The sequence below is a fragment of the Rhopalosiphum maidis genome, chromosome 2 (genome assembly GCF_003676215.2).
Source record: "Rhopalosiphum maidis isolate BTI-1 chromosome 2, ASM367621v3, whole genome shotgun sequence".
NCBI classification, from domain to species: domain Eukaryota; kingdom Metazoa; phylum Arthropoda; class Insecta; order Hemiptera; family Aphididae; genus Rhopalosiphum; species Rhopalosiphum maidis.
In genome coordinates, this window is record NC_040878.1 from 27628787 (window position 1) to 27648067 (window position 19281).

The 19281-nt window shown below is 33.4% G+C and overlaps 1 protein-coding gene across 9 annotated transcripts in view; it reads left to right on the top strand.

The window, feature by feature from the left end:
- The window catches only part of LOC113554641 (protein turtle-like), a 107135-nt gene that overhangs the window by 74801 nt on the left and 13053 nt on the right, over positions 1 to 19281 (top strand). For 8 of the 9 annotated variants that reach the window (XM_026958570.1, XM_026958574.1, XM_026958572.1 and 5 more), the window contains exon 3: positions 17957 to 18099. In XM_026958570.1, the coding sequence (XP_026814371.1) occupies positions 18006 to 18099 (94 nt within the window). In that variant the 5' untranslated portion in view covers positions 17957 to 18005. Of the gene's footprint in view, positions 1 to 15812; positions 16420 to 17956; positions 18100 to 19281 lie in introns of those variants that run through there. The other variant, XM_026958571.1, reaches the window with a different exon arrangement.

The window sequence follows — 19281 nt, forward strand, 5'->3', positions numbered from 1 at the left end:
ATGTAGTTGAGAAATTCGACAAATTAATGCCCCAATAGTTTTTTGTCGACAATGAAAAATTATTGGTCCGTTTAATTGATTATTTTGAAAATACGTGGACTGTTAGACCAACTAGGAGAAATATACGACATCCTCCAATATTGGATTTACAATTATGGAACCAATACGATATTACACAATTAGGCTTGCTGCAAAAACAAACAATAATATTGAAGGTTGACACATAGCATTTGGTTCTTTGTTAGCTACGTCTCATTCTATTTTTTATACCATATGGTGACTTATTGAGGTTTAAAAAAGCAACATTTAACTGAAGTAAAAATAAATCAGTTTATCGCTGGACAAAAACCTCTCGCAAAAAAAGAAAAAATATCGAGTGTTGCCAGACGCATATAACGAACGTGATCTAGATGAGTACTTAATGGAATAGCTCATTACTACAATTCTACATCATTAATATGTTCTATGGTTATTTTTTTTTTTAGTTAATTCTATTATTATACATATATATTTAAGTGATCTGAAATCGCTCATAAGTATACATAATATTATATTTGTATTTATAATATGATCTACAGATTATTTTTTTCTATTAATTTTTAAAATGTATGTTTTTATTTTTTACAAACCAAGTCAATCTTAATGCAGTGTATTGCACGGAGAAATAGTAGACCAGGAAGTGTCCTGATAACTAAATTCGTGTCTCCAGTTCTATCGTTCTGGCCGTTCTGGGCATTTATTATTATTATTGCCGTTGTTGTTTTTGTTATATAATGTAGGTCGTAGGTACAAATTTCAACTATGTATATATGTCTATAAGAATACTAAATGTTTACCATTTTTTATACAGTACGTTACAACGAATACCAATACAACGAAAACTCCCGTTATAACGAAAGTCATAGAAGTCCACTGCCGAAAAACAGGGCTTATAAAGAGCTTATTCGAATTTTCGTCACAACGAAATTTCCGATATAACGAAAAAAAATTCGGTCCCTTGAAGTTCGTTATAACGGGATTTTACTGTATTATATTTATATGACGGCAGTATGAAATACCGGGCAATTAGAATTGTGAATACAATCAAATTATTTTTTATGTATAGTATTGTTATCATACATGCAGTTATCAATTATTCATACTATACAAGTACGAAGTGTCTTGAAAAACATGAAAACTCAATTGGTTAATCGAAAATATAAATTATTGTTCATATTAAATTGTCATATGGTTTTATCAACATAGCTATTACTTTTATTAATCCAATATGGTTATATGAGAAAATAATACAATATTTTAAAGTAATAATAATATATCTAATAAAAGTCATAATAATATAATACAATTTAATAAAACGAATAATTATCATTGTTTTAAAATATTTAGAATTTATTAATATTATATATTTTTTAATAACAGTAAATTTGATAAAAAATATTTCATAAAAAATAATTTGTATTCGTATTTTATAAGTATTTCATCACACCGCACGTAACATATGATGTATCATATATATATATACATTATACGGTCACAACAGTGCAGTGTCATATTCAATATAATAAAATAATACGATACAATATAGGTACTTACACATAATATATAGGTAACCAGCAGTTTCGTTGGTTTCATTCCTTTACACTCCTGCAAGATTTCAAAAAACAAATCTATTAGCATTATCTTATCATATGGTAAGCAATAATATTATAGAAAACTTAATCAGATTTATTGTCAAATTTTCCCTCGGCTATTTAACCTAACCAAGTAACCGATCATATAAAACCATAAATGCTTAACATAAAAAGAATTGGCATGCTCAGTTTACCCACGAATTTCTGATGGAAAGGAATGTAATATTCGAAATCGCTTCAGGTACTTACCGAAAACCACCTCAACGTCTTGCGTATATCATAAAATAATAATCACGATGATATGGTGGACTGCAGAGCATACCGTGAATCCAAAATAAAATTTAACATCTGATATATATATATATATATACACCATTGTGATATATTTTTAGTGTAATGTTATTCTTCAGGTATTAGGAAATATTTATTTTTTTCGTGACAGCCTGTATATGTATTAGGTAGTCCATATAAATGGTCATATATAGTTTCCACGGCTTTTCTTAATAAAAACAAATACACATTGATATATTACAGAGAACCGGGAGTGGAACCGTCGCCGTCACTGTGTCCCGCCGATAAAACATAATAATAATAATATTATCTGGATACCATAATAAATCATCATCACAGCGTCACGCGAAATCCTTTTTCAGCGACCGAGATCGCCCAAAGACGCGCACGCCGACCGTAAAACAGTACCGAGACGAATATACGACGGCGGCGATAAAAGAGCTGCACGTTGTACGGACATCTTATTATTATTATTATTATTATTATTACAGTATGTACGCTGTTTAGTCTTTGTACCGCGCGTGAAACTGTATAGGTATGTATATGTATAACATTCGAGTATAATATATATATATATACATTAAACTTGGGTACCTTACACGAGAGACTATACGTGTTGTACGCCACGCCGATGAGGCGACGGAGAGAAGAATGTTTAATAACTTAGACGCGCCTATACAATACGCGTGTATAACGTGCACGCCCGCCCCCCGCCCGCGTTCATAAATAATTGTTCACTCAGCCGCCGCGACGGAATTATTATTATTATTATTATTATTATACATACGCGTATATATATGTATATATATATACGCACCGCGGTCTCCGGGATTCATGTATATATATATATATATATATTTAACCGCGCCCCGGCGATGTTGCACACGTAGGTCCACTCACCCCTCACTGCCACTAGCCGAACATCCCCGAACAAGGGGTGGTTGGCGGGACGGTGCCCGAGATGACAGGGGGAAGGTGGAGCAGCAGCAGCAGCAACGTCGGCCGCGCGCGTACAGGGTGCGCCGAGGCGTTTTTCCACTTTCGAGTGTTGTCGACGCGTGAAGACGTGAAAACACGGTTTCCCACCTTGTATAATATATATACATAAAATGTATATACAGGTATACGGGCAGGTATATATAATACAGCCAGCGCTACCGCTTCGGTATGATATATATATATATATATTATTATTATTATTATTATTATTATTATTATTAATGGAAACGACGTGCCGGCACGTGTAATATATGTAACAGCGAACCTTAGCTCTTTCCTGATATAATAAATGGATAGTAAAACGTTATTAATAATATTTTGGCGCGATCTCCACCCCCGTCGTCATCATCCCCCGATTCACGCGGCGCGTATAGCCGCGGCTGTGGAGTGCGGCGTGGTGGGCCATAGGTGTAGGTATATCGTATATATGTATGTATGTATATACACCACACACATTATAGTAACAAGGATTTGGTTCAAACGAAATGGCGATGGCGGCGACAGGTTTTGCACTGCACTCCCCCGAACACAATGTATACGCCGCATAATACTATTATAATATAAATTGTATGTAAGTATGAGAGGTATACTGCACGGTTGTCGCGGTCGTAATAACGATAATAATATTATATAATATAATATGTACGCATAATGGTGCGACGTACTGCTGACAGGCCTGTGGATCGACATTAGGAGGAGCTAAAGTCCCGATTTAAGTTATAGTCCGGAACGCAATGAAGTTGAGAACATTAAGGTCGATTTGGGTGGCCGTAATCTTTTTGATTAAACCAATAAAATACTAATTCCTAGTCGAATCGAGATATAAATATTTTAAAATACCGGGGGGGGGGAATGATATAAAAATAGCCCCGGTATACCGAAACTCTTAATCCGGTCCTGACAGCAGACTGCGAAGCGGACCGGCAATGTCGCATAATAGGTCTTGGTTTTTTCATATAAAGAGCACGTCACACGAATGGCTTTTTCCGCTACAATCGTCAGTGCGTGAAACAAATTAATATATTCTAAATTACACAGAAAACCCGTCGGAGTTTTTATATGTCTGAATTAATCACCCCGTGAACGCAAAATCTACTAATAAACATTGAAAAACAAAAAAAAAAAAAAATCAACGATTATTCCTGGTTATTTAAAAGTGCCTTGACAAAATTCTCAATGAATGTATAATTCGTTTCATTTCCGTATATACCTACTCTATTGAAATATATAATTGGTACAATAGTTCAATACCTATAGCTGAAAAATATAACGTAATGTTTTCAACGATCAAATAACTACAAGAAAATTAAAACGATATAAACCAAAAGTAATTAGGTATAATTATTATATTATTCATAATAAATTTTGCTTCTTTCACACTCCGTTCTCAAGATATTGTAATCAAATTCTTAAATTCCTGGCAATTGTTAATATATATTAACGCTGTTATAAATGTATTACTATAATTTGTTATTATTATTCATCACAAGTCACAAATTGGCTGTTAAGACAATTAACTATCAATTATATTTATTTACTTTTTTCATAAAGAAATATTTACGTGATTTTCAATATTAATTCTAAAAAATACTCTAAAAACTTGAAACAAGACAACAGTTATTTAAAACATAAAAAAAATGAATTGCATCTAAATCCAAAAATTATACTTACAAATAATGCACGAATCATCTTTATAATTTATTTTGTATAATTCGCGTTTATGTAAAAAAACTAAATTCCGCAACAAATATAAATGCAATTAAATGTAGCCTAACTAACTCGCTACTCGTTCGTAACATTTTGCAAACAACCAAAAGAGATTCTCGAAGAAATAATATGTCGTTGTTCATAATAAAATTACCATACTGCATAATTTAAGTTAAACGCTTGATTACATTAGTATATTCTGAGTTTAATTAAAAATGAAAGGAGATTTATTTTAAGTATGTTTACTACGTCTCGAAGATTATTTCAAATAATTTGTCGTCATTGCTCATTATTTACGGATATTGGCGATAATACAATACCTACCGACCGCCACATCAAACGCGTTTATTATTTTTAATATAACTATAGAACATGTTTTTCAAAAATGATTATTATTATTATGTTCGGTAATCGTTATATTTTGACGGGAATATATAGCCAACACAAAACTATAACGCATTGTATTTTTCTTGTATCGATCGAACCCCGTGGCAACAATTTCTCCCCTCTTTTTTTTTTTGTCCTCGCCTCGAACTTAAACGAATTACACGTTCCAAATCCGCAACTACCGCTGCCGCCACCGTCCATTAGCTGTGACGTCACGTTTCTACGTCGACAGCGCGCGGGTAAATGGTCTACAGCATCCTAATCGAAGAAAACTTTCGTCCGGACATTTCATATATATTGAAAAATTTTCTTTTCTAATGCGCCTTTCGTGTACAATGTTGGGTATTAGTAACATCTAATAACACTGCGGAATCTATGAAAGGACGCGAACAACTTTAAAATGATTCATTCTATATTGTATACTGAAATCATAAAACTGTGTACGCGATGATAATCTGAATCGTGTTGTCCTCCTCCTAATATCTTCGTGATATTTAATAACTACGTTGAGCGGTTATTTATACATCATAATATGATTATATTATAATTAATAATGTAGATAATATATATATTATAATACATAAATATACAATAGCTAACAAGACAAGTTTATTAAACAGAAAAATACTACGCACAGTATGGCTGCACGTTAAACTTTATAATATTAAGGTAGGTTGTATGTGTACTGAACTTCGTATCGTTTTCAAAACACTAATGATATGATCAAATTATGTTTGTTTATGGAGATATTAATCGTTAAATTTTAATAATAATATATATTATATAATGTAATACCATCATATATCATTATAATTTATTTGCTTAATGAAATGGTCATGGTTTTTTGCTTAATGAGATTCCAAATCGATAAATATATATATATAAACATAAAAAAAAAAAAACATTTTCTTCGCAATTGAGCGAAATCAATAATTTTCGTTAACTACTTATTTATAGAAATATACGTAAAATATTCAAACCTTCGTGTACAATATTTTCAAGCAATAATGAAGCTGATTTAAAATAATCGTCGGCCATGTTTAATCATGTTGTGACACACACACGCACACATCTATATATATTACACAGGACTAAGGGGTCACAGATGAAACGAAATCGTAGTCGGGTTTGAAGCACACCGTTGGCCAACAAGGAAAGCTAAACCTCAATAGATTTTCATTGATCTTAGATAAGAGACCTTTTTTTCTTTTACATTTTGTTGACGAGGGTATTTGATCGTCATATACCGATGATCATTTGTCAATTGGTATTGCATCATACAGGACCTGTCGGTTCAAGATAACCGCACTCCAACGTATATTTATCGAATTCAAAAACGACAAAAACTCTGTGCCCAACCTTTTGCCAATTTGTGTTATGGTTTTTTTTTTCAGAAGCAAAAATCAACTTTAAATACATTTTCTTATTATTGCTGTATTGTACAAACGTTTCACACATAATAATTTACATTTGATTAAAATTGAAATTAGTATTAACTTTATCGACTTTGACTTTGTTTGTCGGTTGTATTCATTATTTATTCACCAAACATCTGGTATTACATAAACTTACCTTTACTTAAAATATTCATATAACTATCTATATTTTTAGAAATATAATACTCATATTATTTACAATACGATGCTAACGCACGCTGATACTTAACAGGTATTGGGGTACTGGGAAATAAAAAAGGAAGTATTAGGTGACTAAACTGAAAGACGTTTTAATTTTAAGAAGCCGTACCTATATTCTAAATACATCATAGTAAAAACGTTGTACATTGATAATTGGTTATAAATAGTATAAATAATTGTAATATATAATGAAAATGTTAGCATCAACATAATGTATGATAATACAATTGTATAATATATAACGCCTAATATATAGTTTTTATAACTATAACAGTAGTTAATAGTTAATGGTTATAAGCAAGTTTAAACTAAAACACATATATGTATTTACATTACGTTTATTAAATTAAATTTATATTAGCAAGTTAAATCTAAGAAAAACGTATGTGTTAACATTATGTTTATTAAATATTATTTATGGATGTGATTTGCATTTTTAACATTCATTCCGACACAATTAATTCTAGATGGGTGGATCCGTCCAATGAAAACATATAGGTGTAACATTAACGAATTTAGAAATAATTATAGTTATAATATTTATTAAAAGATCGAGAGATAAAAGCTTTAGAAATCTTTAATTAAAAATGTCAGATAAAAACATGAAATTATTGTGTATTAATTATTTACACCTTATTAATCGTACACAAATTTAAAAATTTAAGAACAAAAAAGACAAGTTGAAATAATAATACAAAGATAACAAAAACTTTTGAAGTACAATTACAATTTTTAATCCTTATTATAATAAACTAAGCAAGAATTTTTTTTTTTAGAGCAGTGATAAAGGTGGATTCCAAAACAAAATCGAAAACTTTTAAAATAAATATTTTATATTTTATAGATTATTATGACTCCTAAGTTTAAAATATAAAAAATTGTTATATTTACTTTTTATACCATATAATATAGTATACAATTACATATTTTAAACCACAATTGGAACTCAACTTTTTGAAGTACCTAATATGTATCCATAGTAAATTCCCAGCCATTTAAAAATTAGTTTTACATATTTTCATATTAATTGTTCAAATTTTGAAATTTTGAAACATTTTATACTAATTAATAATGAAAAAAAAATATGCATATGAAATTATAACACAATCATAAGGGACTATAATATATAAAGGGTTACTAAATGTGGCTAAAGGCCAAAAGGGTGTTTCTGTTGTTATGTGTGTGGAACGCGTAATTGGAAATTTAATGGACTCTGCGAATGGTTTTCACGCACCAAAACCTGACTTGGATGTGAAACAAGAAAACAATAACCCACGAAATAACAAGGTATTTGATCAATTCCTCGTGAGGATTAAAATTCCTATGAATTCACTTAATCGAAATACTATATATAACAAAACGAAAAATAATGTGTGAAACATAATTTCCGTATTTTTTTTTCAACGGAAAACATAACTTTTTGATAGAATATTATCGAATAATACTTATACCTATACTTAATGCTACAACACTGTATAATATATAGTAGCGACGGTGAGACATTTTTTAATCGACTGTGCTACGACTCTACGTGACATAAATGTCCACTAGAGACCCAGGTAACAGGATCTTCCATTGAACCTATTTATACATATAGCGTCTCACCGGTGTTCACCCCGTGCGATCTAATACCAGATAATTGGTCAAAAACTAATTTATCCCTCCGGAGTCCCGAAATACGGTCGGCCGATTTTCCATGACTGATGCATTTTGACGTGTTATCGGGATTAAAAGCGACCGACGTACTAATTCGACTCGTCAGTTGAGTTAAAGCGCCAAAACCGTAACCAAATGACGTCATGAACCCACGCTTTCCCGGTGAACAGCGATGGCCAAACAGTATTGTTATTCGTATTTGTATACTAAAAGTCTAAAACGACGACAATACAACCGTAAACAGAAATCAACCACTTGATTTGTGAAAATCAATTATTCGGAGAAATGCGTAGAGACGGAAATATAATATTATGTTGGAAGTCACGATTGTCGACTTAATAATATGAATAAATTATTTAATCGTCGAAATTGCAGCGCGTAACGAAATAATTACGGTCATTTATGATTCAAAAACTGTCGACGTTCAACTCGTAACCAAATAATATATAAAATTAGCTGTTTAACGGTTTAACTTATTATTTTATTAACTGATTGTTTATCAGTGATAATCTGGACAAAATGAGACTGCCGACTGATTAATAACAAAACTGTTATGAGTTCATGACAATCCATTTAACGTCAGAGAAATATAAAAACAAATTTAACCCATACGATATAGCAAAATACAATCTAATTGAACGTGAAACACCTAAGATACAGTATATTTCAATAAATCAAATAATGTTGATATAACAATAAATAATTCAAATTAAACAAGAACGGTTTAAAATCTGCAAGGTTCGAGTTCAAAATAATTAGTTATTAAAAACATTATTATAACATTTTATGATATTTAATTACTGATTAAATGCGTTCAATTTTGTCAATAATTAAAAAAAAATAAAACAAAGGTAGGTATACTTTTTAAAAAAAACGAATTATTATTAAGGAAATAAGATTTATTGTTATTATGTAAATTTTAAAATCGTCGCTTTTATTCATTGAAAAATTATATGCATTTACATAATCATATAATTTGTCTTTGATATTTCTACTCTGTTATAAAATATATTCATTTGCAAATTTAATTATTTTTTTATTTCTCGTCGAACAAACGACTAATAAACGTTTTCAGAAATACCTTAGTACCAACTTATTAAATAGATAACAATTAATAATGAATAAATAACAGTTTACTGAAAATATAAGCATACGTTTCTATGAGATTTATGATAGACATATTTTAATAATGCACTGTTAATATTGTTTTTGTTTTATTTCTTTCACTAGGCAATAGGCATATAAACGCGTAGGTAGGTACCTGCAATCAATCAGTCGTTTTAAAAACGGTACCTGCATACATGATAATCGAAACTTTGTTTTAATGAACTGTAAGCGTTATTAAGTAATACTTATTATTATTTAGAATTTTACGAGATAAAATTACGAACATTTTAAACTAATAACAATTATTCTAACGACATAAAAACAAACAAACTCAATTCGACACATTAAAATGATTATTGTTATTGATAATACGCGACTTAACGTGTAACGGCTTAATTACACGTACATAATACACCACTACTTTAACAGTTGTTGGTACCTAACTACCTATACGCAATATAATATACGAAACGACACTGCGAAGGAAATTGATGCCGTTACGATACGCACATACATACTATATGTACATTTTACAATAAGTGTATCTAACATTTTCTCAGTGATAGGGATTGTGAAGTTAAGGGTGAATGTTACGTGTACATATTATATGCGCGCACGCGCACAGACACAAACACACACACACACACACACACACACACATATACAGTGTACACGTACCTATATCGAACAAAACAGGACCTGATAACTAAAACTTAGAACGTTTACTGTTGAACTATGTCTCGCGCACAAGTCTCTTTAAAACAATCCTTAACAAAACGCGCACGAGTGATCGGTGGAAATGCGAGTGGCGAACTTTTTAAGACACTCGCTAAGTTAATTTAAACCCGAAAAATACGACTGAATCGTTCGTTATGTAACTTGGCGGAGACACAGCCGTACGCCGTAAGCCCGGTGCGTCACACCGAAATTGTGTGTAGTGTAGTGTACCTATATAATATATAGTGTGTGTAGTGTGCAGTGTCACACATTTGCACGCCCGTGAAGCCTAATAAAATTATCTACGCCATACACTGTGTACACGTCCTTCTTCTTCTTTTCAAATACATGATGGATAATCAAATAAGTTTATGCCGTGAAATATTGCAAAGTTTACGTTTTTATCTGAGAAAAGAGAGAGAGAGAGAGTGAGAGAGAAAAAAGAATAAGAAACCGTTATTCAAATAAATAAATATTCTTTTGAAACATTTTGAAAACCGACGTCCACTTCTTCTTTTTCATGCTAATGTAAAGGTAGTATGGAACTTTTCGAGTGTGAAAACAACGGGATTTTCTGCGTAACGTGGGCATAATTTTCACGCAAGGGGTTGTTCCCCAGAGAATGGGGCCAGTGGCGGCCACCGCTATATAGCCACCACTCACGTCATTTATCATAACGTCCGCTGCCGCTGCTGCTACTGATCGCGCAAGCTCGTTTCATCCACTTTTGGCCAGATGCCATTATGTAAATAAGCTTTATACAACCTTACCGCATGAACGGAAAAAAAATAATAATAACACGAAAAATAAAGAAACAAAGATTTTCTTCTTCTTTACGGGAGCAGAAAAATGTTACCAATTTTTATTTGTTACTGTTTTTTATTGATCAACGCCGTAGTTTTTAGTGAAGAGAGATGGAGTTATGAAAAAAAAAGAGACGGGCGGGATGAGTGAGAGACGGCGGAAGCGGGGCAGAGAGAGAGAGTAATAAATACACGAAATATATCCTCACAAAGTGTATTTTATTCACGAGGGACATATGAATTGCCTATGGTGGCATGGCAGGAGGAAGGTACCAGCGAATGTACATAAATCAAACCGGACAGATATAGAGGGACGTTGGGCGCTGAAGATATTAGATATATGGATATAATATTCCATAAATTGACCGTTTTTCCGATGACGCCACGTACGCCGCTGAAAATGAAAATGATGACCAACGGTGACCGCAATTTGTCCTCCAGCAGAGCCAGTTTTGTTTTACACACATTCATGTAAATGATAAGCTACTAAAACTTCCTGGATGGAAAAGGGTGCACTACAAAAATGTACATTCCAACCCATTTTTGGTTAATTTCGTATTTTAAAATATACACAATGTTAATATTAGTCAATGTGAATAAAATATGGTTATTAGTAGGAGCAATCGACGCGATAAAAGTATATTATTGTTATAAATTATTTTATCTATTATGATGTTTTATTTTTTTTACTAAAACGTCAATATAGAATAAAATAAGCTGATCATTTTTTATATTTGGTTCGTAATTCACATACATATGTGCTATAGAGCAAGAATCAATTATTTAGGTTTTATGACCCCTATTGTTTTGTTTTAACATCATTAACAATCGATGAAATTAATTTATAACATTTATATACATTATACATAATATTATGAGCACTTAAGTGTCATACCCCATTCATACACACGTATAGTACCTATGCATATATAAAATCTGTTTGTAAAATATGAGTTTGTGTTTTGTATAAAACGCTCATACAACACATTATTTGTACCGGATAAGATATGTGTGTAGATATAATGTCCGTGTCACTGTTATGTGTGTGTATTATCAATCAGCCGGAGGAACAGAAACACGTTTGACTCCCAAGGGTGTAATCTGGTCATAGCACGAGATTCCAAAACGCGTACACCGTTTTAAGCGAACTCCGTTGCTCACTTACTCCGTGCACAGCAGACGAATTGATCATTCTAACCGCATAGGTATCCGTTTCATAGGGATGGAAAGCGTTATTTATTTTTTTACGTGCGTTTAGATTGAAAATAATCACCCGAAATACGTCTGTCCGACTAGTGTGGGTTAGAGGGTTGTTTTTTGGGTCAAGAAAATATCGTTGGATTACATTTTGTGGACTTTTAGTGAGTAGGAGGGAAAGATTAAGGACATACGCCGCCGCTGCCGCCACCACGCATTATATATATATCGGTCACTATCCTGCACCACCCGCTCGGAACTTCCACTCTACCGCGAATCAGGAAGGGTGTAGTTGACAAGGATTATTTCGGGGATAAGAGACCGTAGGATAGAGAGAAGTTTAAGAGTTACAAAAAAATAAAAATATACGAAAGAGAGGGAACGAGTTAAAACTTGGCAACGGGTCGGTTAAGACCTAACACGAACGACGGTTTATGCACAGAGGTCGATACTTTCGCTATACTATCATGACTGTCCATTTTCACGACATTCAATACAATTTTTGAGAGTACAATATATTTTTTCATCTCAAACACATGGTCAAAGAGACACAGTTCGCTAGTCGTAAAAAAAATGACAATAGTACAGTATATTTATAGTCTTAAAGACCTATAGTATAATATTATAGACTCCTTTGATGACTAAACTGCGTGATATCAGTCATATGAGTTCAACTGTTGTTTAGTTTTTGTTTCAAATTATTTTTTATTTAATAATAAAGTTAATATATTCTATATTAGTTAATAATAAAATAAATAAATAAATAAGAGTCTTTCGTAAAAGAAATAAATCGAAAGGAGAAATCATCATTTATTATTAAAAAGTATAAAAGATGTTCAACTTTTTTAGCCTTCAAGGATAATTTGATATTTATAAACAGAATAAGTTATTTATACAAGACGAGAAAGCTTTACGAGTAATAAATGATGTGCTAAAATATTGTACTAAACCTAAACTTTATTCAGTAAAATATTTATAAAAAATAATACGAATTTTAAAATGGACGAAATGAAAATGATTTCTATTTATTTGTTTTGAAATTTAACTTTTAAGTCGCCATTAAATCAACTTCTTTTATGTTAATACTTGATAGTGTTCAGGAAAGAAAATTAAAGATGACTCTACTGAACCAATTTTATTATCAATTAACTATTTAACTCTTTATTATAATTTTAAATTATTTCTTTTCGTTTGTATATATATTTATTTATTCCTATTATCATATAAAACGTTACTATAAACGTATTATATTTAATAATTTAATTTAATTTAATTACTCGTTTGTTTGTTATTTTTTTAAGACTATAATATATCAACAACACTTTACAGACCAACGTTAGGCTGTAGAATGAAAAAAAACGTACTACCTATATACGTCTTCATACTTGTTTAAGTGTGATCAGGATTGAGAAATATGTATTGAATTATCAACGATTATCAAGAGCGAGCTCAGTTTATTAAAGTGCAATTGTCAACATGCATTTTAAGTGTTCAAGTGCTTAATAGAATTAATAAAAAAATATTTTAAAAATTTATTAAAAAAATAGCATATACGATTATGATGATTGTTGAATAACTTTGAACTACTACTTTCAATAGTATTAGCAATTTTACTATAAGATGAATCCGAATCTATTTATGTTTAACATACATATAACTATGATAATATAGCCGTAATTTATTTGTGGCAGTTATTAATTTAAAGTAAATTAAAAATAAAAATATTTATGTAAAATTGAAATTGACGATTTTCAAATTCTGATTAGAACAATAAATTATTATCAAGAGGTCTGCGAAGATAAAATAGAAAAAAATATTATTTTCTGAATTGTATAATAAAAAAAAAAAAATACAGTTATTTTTATACATACCTTGGATTTTTTTCGTACTATAGTAGACTGTGTGCTGATTTTCAGTCTATTTTTCTAATCGATCGATCAAAAACTGACCAAATCAATCTAAAAAAAAAAATACATCATTATAAAGTTGATACTTTTCAAGCTAACCGGATTAGTTGAAGGTAGTGTTACACCCAGTTAGCTAGTGCACAAAAAGCCAAAAATATAAAATGTTATGTTATATGAACTTTGTACAAACAATTGTCAATATGTCTTGTATTTTTCCTTTTAAAAAGTGTGTCTAATAACAGACATCGGTACTATAACATTCTGTTTACCGATTAAAACCAATTATTTTTCTTGTCAAAATATAATAATTTGTATGAATTTTAATTTTTCTTGTTAAGAAGTGGTGGAGCCCAAGTCAAAAAGAATTTATCAATTTATATTCATGACTGGAGTGTGGACCTATAGAGTATATATTATTTTATATGGCCTCTCGTCCAGGCCAAACCGTATATATTTTAAGCTTTCAACTGCGAGCAGCAAAACGCTTTGAAGGCTAACGCTCTATAAAAATAATGTTGAAACTATAAAATATTATAAAATATAAGCATATTTGATAAAATCAATGTTTCTGATGTTCTGAAATGTTTTCTTTGGTCTGCTTCGTCAGATAGTGGTGGCTTACGTATTAACGTGACTTATGATAAAATGATCACACTTTCACGTGGACTCACGCGCACACAGATTCTGATTCTGACGTAGACGTCACGTTATACTATACAACTAAACTTAGGCTGAATAACGACAAGGGGTCTTAAGAAGAAGCGCTAGAGCTCTCTTGAAGTTTCAGGAAATTTGATTTAGTAATATATACGCGTATATCTTAATTCTTAGGATACAAATCTTAAAACATAAACCTTCTATAGTAATTTCATTAAAAAATTTGGGCGATTTGTTACTATGCAAACGCAGCTTGCCGACGCGAAATACTATATTTTCAAAATATCTATCAATTAGACAGGTATGGGTAGTATTTAAAAATAATACACATTTCACATATTTTAAGTTTTTCAAAATACTTAAAAAACACTTTCTTAAATTTCCATTTTTATTCAACTTGTTTTTGTTCTGCAGAAAACCCTATAAACATAGTGTAACATAGATATTTTTTCTAAGCGTCTGTAAAAATAGATTTGTTCATTTGTTGAAAAGTAACGTGATGTGTATCTCGAGACAGTCCACAACAGTAAATTTTGTTTTTTATTATTGCCGATATGGTATTGTAAAAACCTAACACTGTATTCAAGTGGACGAAAGTACTTCGCCCTTCCTCGCCCATACGTAATTACTGTTATTTTACTCAAAACGTCACCTTAAAAAAATAATCTTTATACGAGTCCCACAACTGCCTCTAACACTGCCACTATATACCACTACTACCGCGCTAATACTATAACTACTATACTTCTACTACTACCACCACCACCACCACCACCACCAACACCACTACTAGTATAACTATTACTATTATAGTTTACTACATAGGTACTATTACTACTTATTACTATACGACGACGATGACGACGACGACGACCCGGCGAGTTTTGGCGACGGCGTCGTTAGAACTCGGGTGGTGTGGTATGTGCGTGAGCTCGCGGGTGATCGGGGCGGCGGTGGCAGCAGCGGCGGCGTATGGGTTGTTTCTCGGACCCAGCCGGTTGGAATGGCCGGGAAAGCGCAGGCGTCGATCCACGCCCTTGCTCCGGTCCAGCAGCCGGCAAATCCCCGCCGACGACGCTGCAGTCGCGCGCGCGTCGTCAGTGCTGCGCACTCTTTTGTAGCGTACACACGCCGCGTACACGACGCACGCCGCCGCCGGCGCGAAACGCCTTTTCAGCCGCGCGCGGTTTCGCACACGCCGCGTTTGTGCCGCCCCGCGATTACAGCTCAGTCGATACCCAGACGGATGCGGCAGGCAGCTGTCTCCGGTACCGCGTGTTCCTAAGGCGCGCAACGCCTGTATCGTACGACGATAACGTTATTATAGTACCGTGTGTAACGATGTGCTGATTGTTAAGTAACTCGTCGTGCGAGTCGTATAGCAATATTGTATTATTATCGTTAACGTTAACGCCGACGACGCCGACAACGGTAATCGCGAGAAGAAATAAATTGAAAACGAATCGGAAATATCGTAACGCCCGCCGAAACCGACCGCTCGAAAACAACGCCACAGCAGCAGCGGTCGCCCGCCCGCACACGGCCCCGAAAATCACCGCCGCCCATGGTGTACCAGAGCGGCCGCCGCGACCGGGCGACGGCCCGCGACGTTTCGCCGGCGACGACGATGACCACCACGATGACGCCGCACCCGGTCGTCCCCATATGTTACAACGGTGGCCGTCCCGGAACGGACTTCCGCTCGTCGTCCCGTCGTCGTCACGTGAGTAACTGCTCTCGGCACTCGGCAGCCGCGGAAGCGATAACACGCCGGCGATATCGGTCAGGCTACCGAAATGTATACATACAATATACTTACTGATTGGCAGTGGCGGTTCGTAGATGACTGACCCGCGCTTGGGGAAAAAAAGGACAATTTTATTGTCTACCTATTAAATGTCTTATCACCAATTTATAAATATACATTTTGTATACTTATTGTTTATATTTAAAGTTTAGATAGGTAAATTTTCCTTATCTTAGTATAATAAAATATTATACATATCATGCTATAAATAACGTTCGTCGAAAGCTGCAGTGATTTGTTCACATATAGAAATAAAAACAGTTGTAGAGCATATCGTTTATGATATATTATATTATTGTAAACTTGTCCGTAATCTGTATAATATGACTGTACAGTATTTACTATTACTTTTTTATTTTAACTATATTAATTCACTTTTTTTTAAAAGCGCCTCCCCTCCCTCCGTTTCCCAATCAAGGTATTTGCACACATGTGACACTTCACTGCAGCGAGCGGACCGCAACCACGATCCTTCTTACTCGAAATCGAGCGATTCCGTCTCGTCGCCGACCCGACCCCACGGCCGCCGCCGCACACCGTCATCTCGTAGTCCGTGTAAGTCCGCGTTTATAAATACAGTTACCGATTTGTGCACTGTCCGCGCGCGCGCGCGTTAAAAAACTACGGTTTTGTGTCGCGTGCGTGTTACGATGTTACAGTGAGCCTCGTGCGCAACACACATAATAATATGTCATAACGATTTACGCGATACGGTCCAATTTTTTTTTTGTCCCAATATATTTATCGACCACACACGATGATAATATGATAACATCACAGTACAAAACGGGTGCGTAGGCGAAATTAAACTATGCGCACCCCGTCTCGGTGCACAGCACAGTAATAATAATAATAATAATAATAGTGCGCCATTATACGATAGTAGATAGAATACATACAACTCATTTCCGTCGGAACGAATATTTGAAGCAGTAAAATCGAAAGAACGGTTGTGTGTTTTATTGGCGTCTGTACGAGACACGCTACTCTTATGCGTAACCCACTACACCGAAGACGACGTCTTATATTCCCCGTACATACTCGTATAATTAGATTGAACGTGCACGAAAAAGTGTGTATGACATTGTTTTAACTGCTGCGTATCTGCTGCGTATCTCGTGCCGTTATCATGAAAGCACACGGGACTACGTTTTTGGTCTCCAACTCTCCCCGTTTTGGTGTTTATATGCAATGTGCGCAGGTAATAAATGGTTCAAAATCCATCGAAACAATGTTATACGCACCTTCCTGCCGGCACATATTATTCGTTGAGTTATACCCCACGATAATTATACCACTCTGTGTACATAAACTGCAATAACCCGTGAAAATGCTGATGACCAAAATCATATAATCATTTGATATGTTATTGTATAATTACCGATAATTAATAATATTGCTACGTCGATTGCGACAATGTATTTGACCGTTATTTTTTCTTTTCGTTTTGCAGATGACTATGGCGTCGTCAGAGGTCTAACAAGGAGTATGGGAAGAGAGGCATGGGCCTACGGCTGGACCAGAGACTATTTAGCAAAGTCACGGTAGTCTTCGCAGCTCTCGTTCTCTCGCTGTTCAACAGGGTCCTAGTCTCAAGTGAGTGGCCATACTGCATTAGGGGAATTTGATTTTTGACGTTGAAAGTTTAAACACAACAACATACATAATACAATATATTATATGTTATTAAACGACTTTGTAGACACTGCGCGTCTTACATAAATACATCTCCTGCAACAGTTCTCGTTCTTTATACGGAGCTCACGATGAATTAATAATGATCGGGCGGTGTGCTATATTACTATATAAATGATATCAAAGAAACTACGGCGAATAGTGTATATACGTATATACAGTATATACCGTCGTCAATTTCGGATACATAATCATATTAGAAACAATAATACATAATAGATGCTGCAGTTTCGTTTTACAGCGTTCGGTGTGCAGTAGATAATTTAGTAATACACCGCGCGCGTCAGACTTTCGCTCGTTAAAACCTATTTTGATTAAATCAATGCAACTCCGTATAAATGTTCGATTATATTGGACGTTTAACGGATAATGACTATATGATTCATTACGTTTCGTTTGAATGTCTTTCGCCGTGCACGTTTGTCGCCGAAAATCGTAATTATTACAATATTTACCAACAGACCTGCACCGTTAAGTTCAATTTATAAAAAAATAAAACGTCACGGTTATTTATATGCAACATTATATTACTATTTATAATACTCTCGTCGTATATAATATTATGTTCATATTTAAACTTACAGTACCTAATATAAATAAGTCTTAAACAATACATTAAACTTCTTACACTATAATGTGTGCATGGAAAATATAACGTAGTTAGACCTTTATATGGCACGTGTTTCGTGCACATTATTTATGTTTTCACTGGTGTTACCCATATATTCCTCTCGTTAATAAACTGCAAAAGAAAAATTCGATCGTACCTATATGACTATATATTCTAGAACTCAGTTAAACCTAATTCATGCTAACTTTTTCTAATCATATCCGATAAAGCCGGCAGGTGGGCGCTTATTAATTTTAAATATCAGTTTATAACGAAATTATTTATTTACAAATGTAAATTTATAAATAATCCATCAAACATATTTCAATTAAGGGCGCTATACAGTAGTTACATCAAGTTGTCTATCTAAAGCCGTTTCAGTACAACGCCAGATTATTTTAATTTTTATTTTAACTTTAAAATAGAGATTCAATGATCGAAGATTTTTAAGAGGCTTTTTTTATCTAACTTAC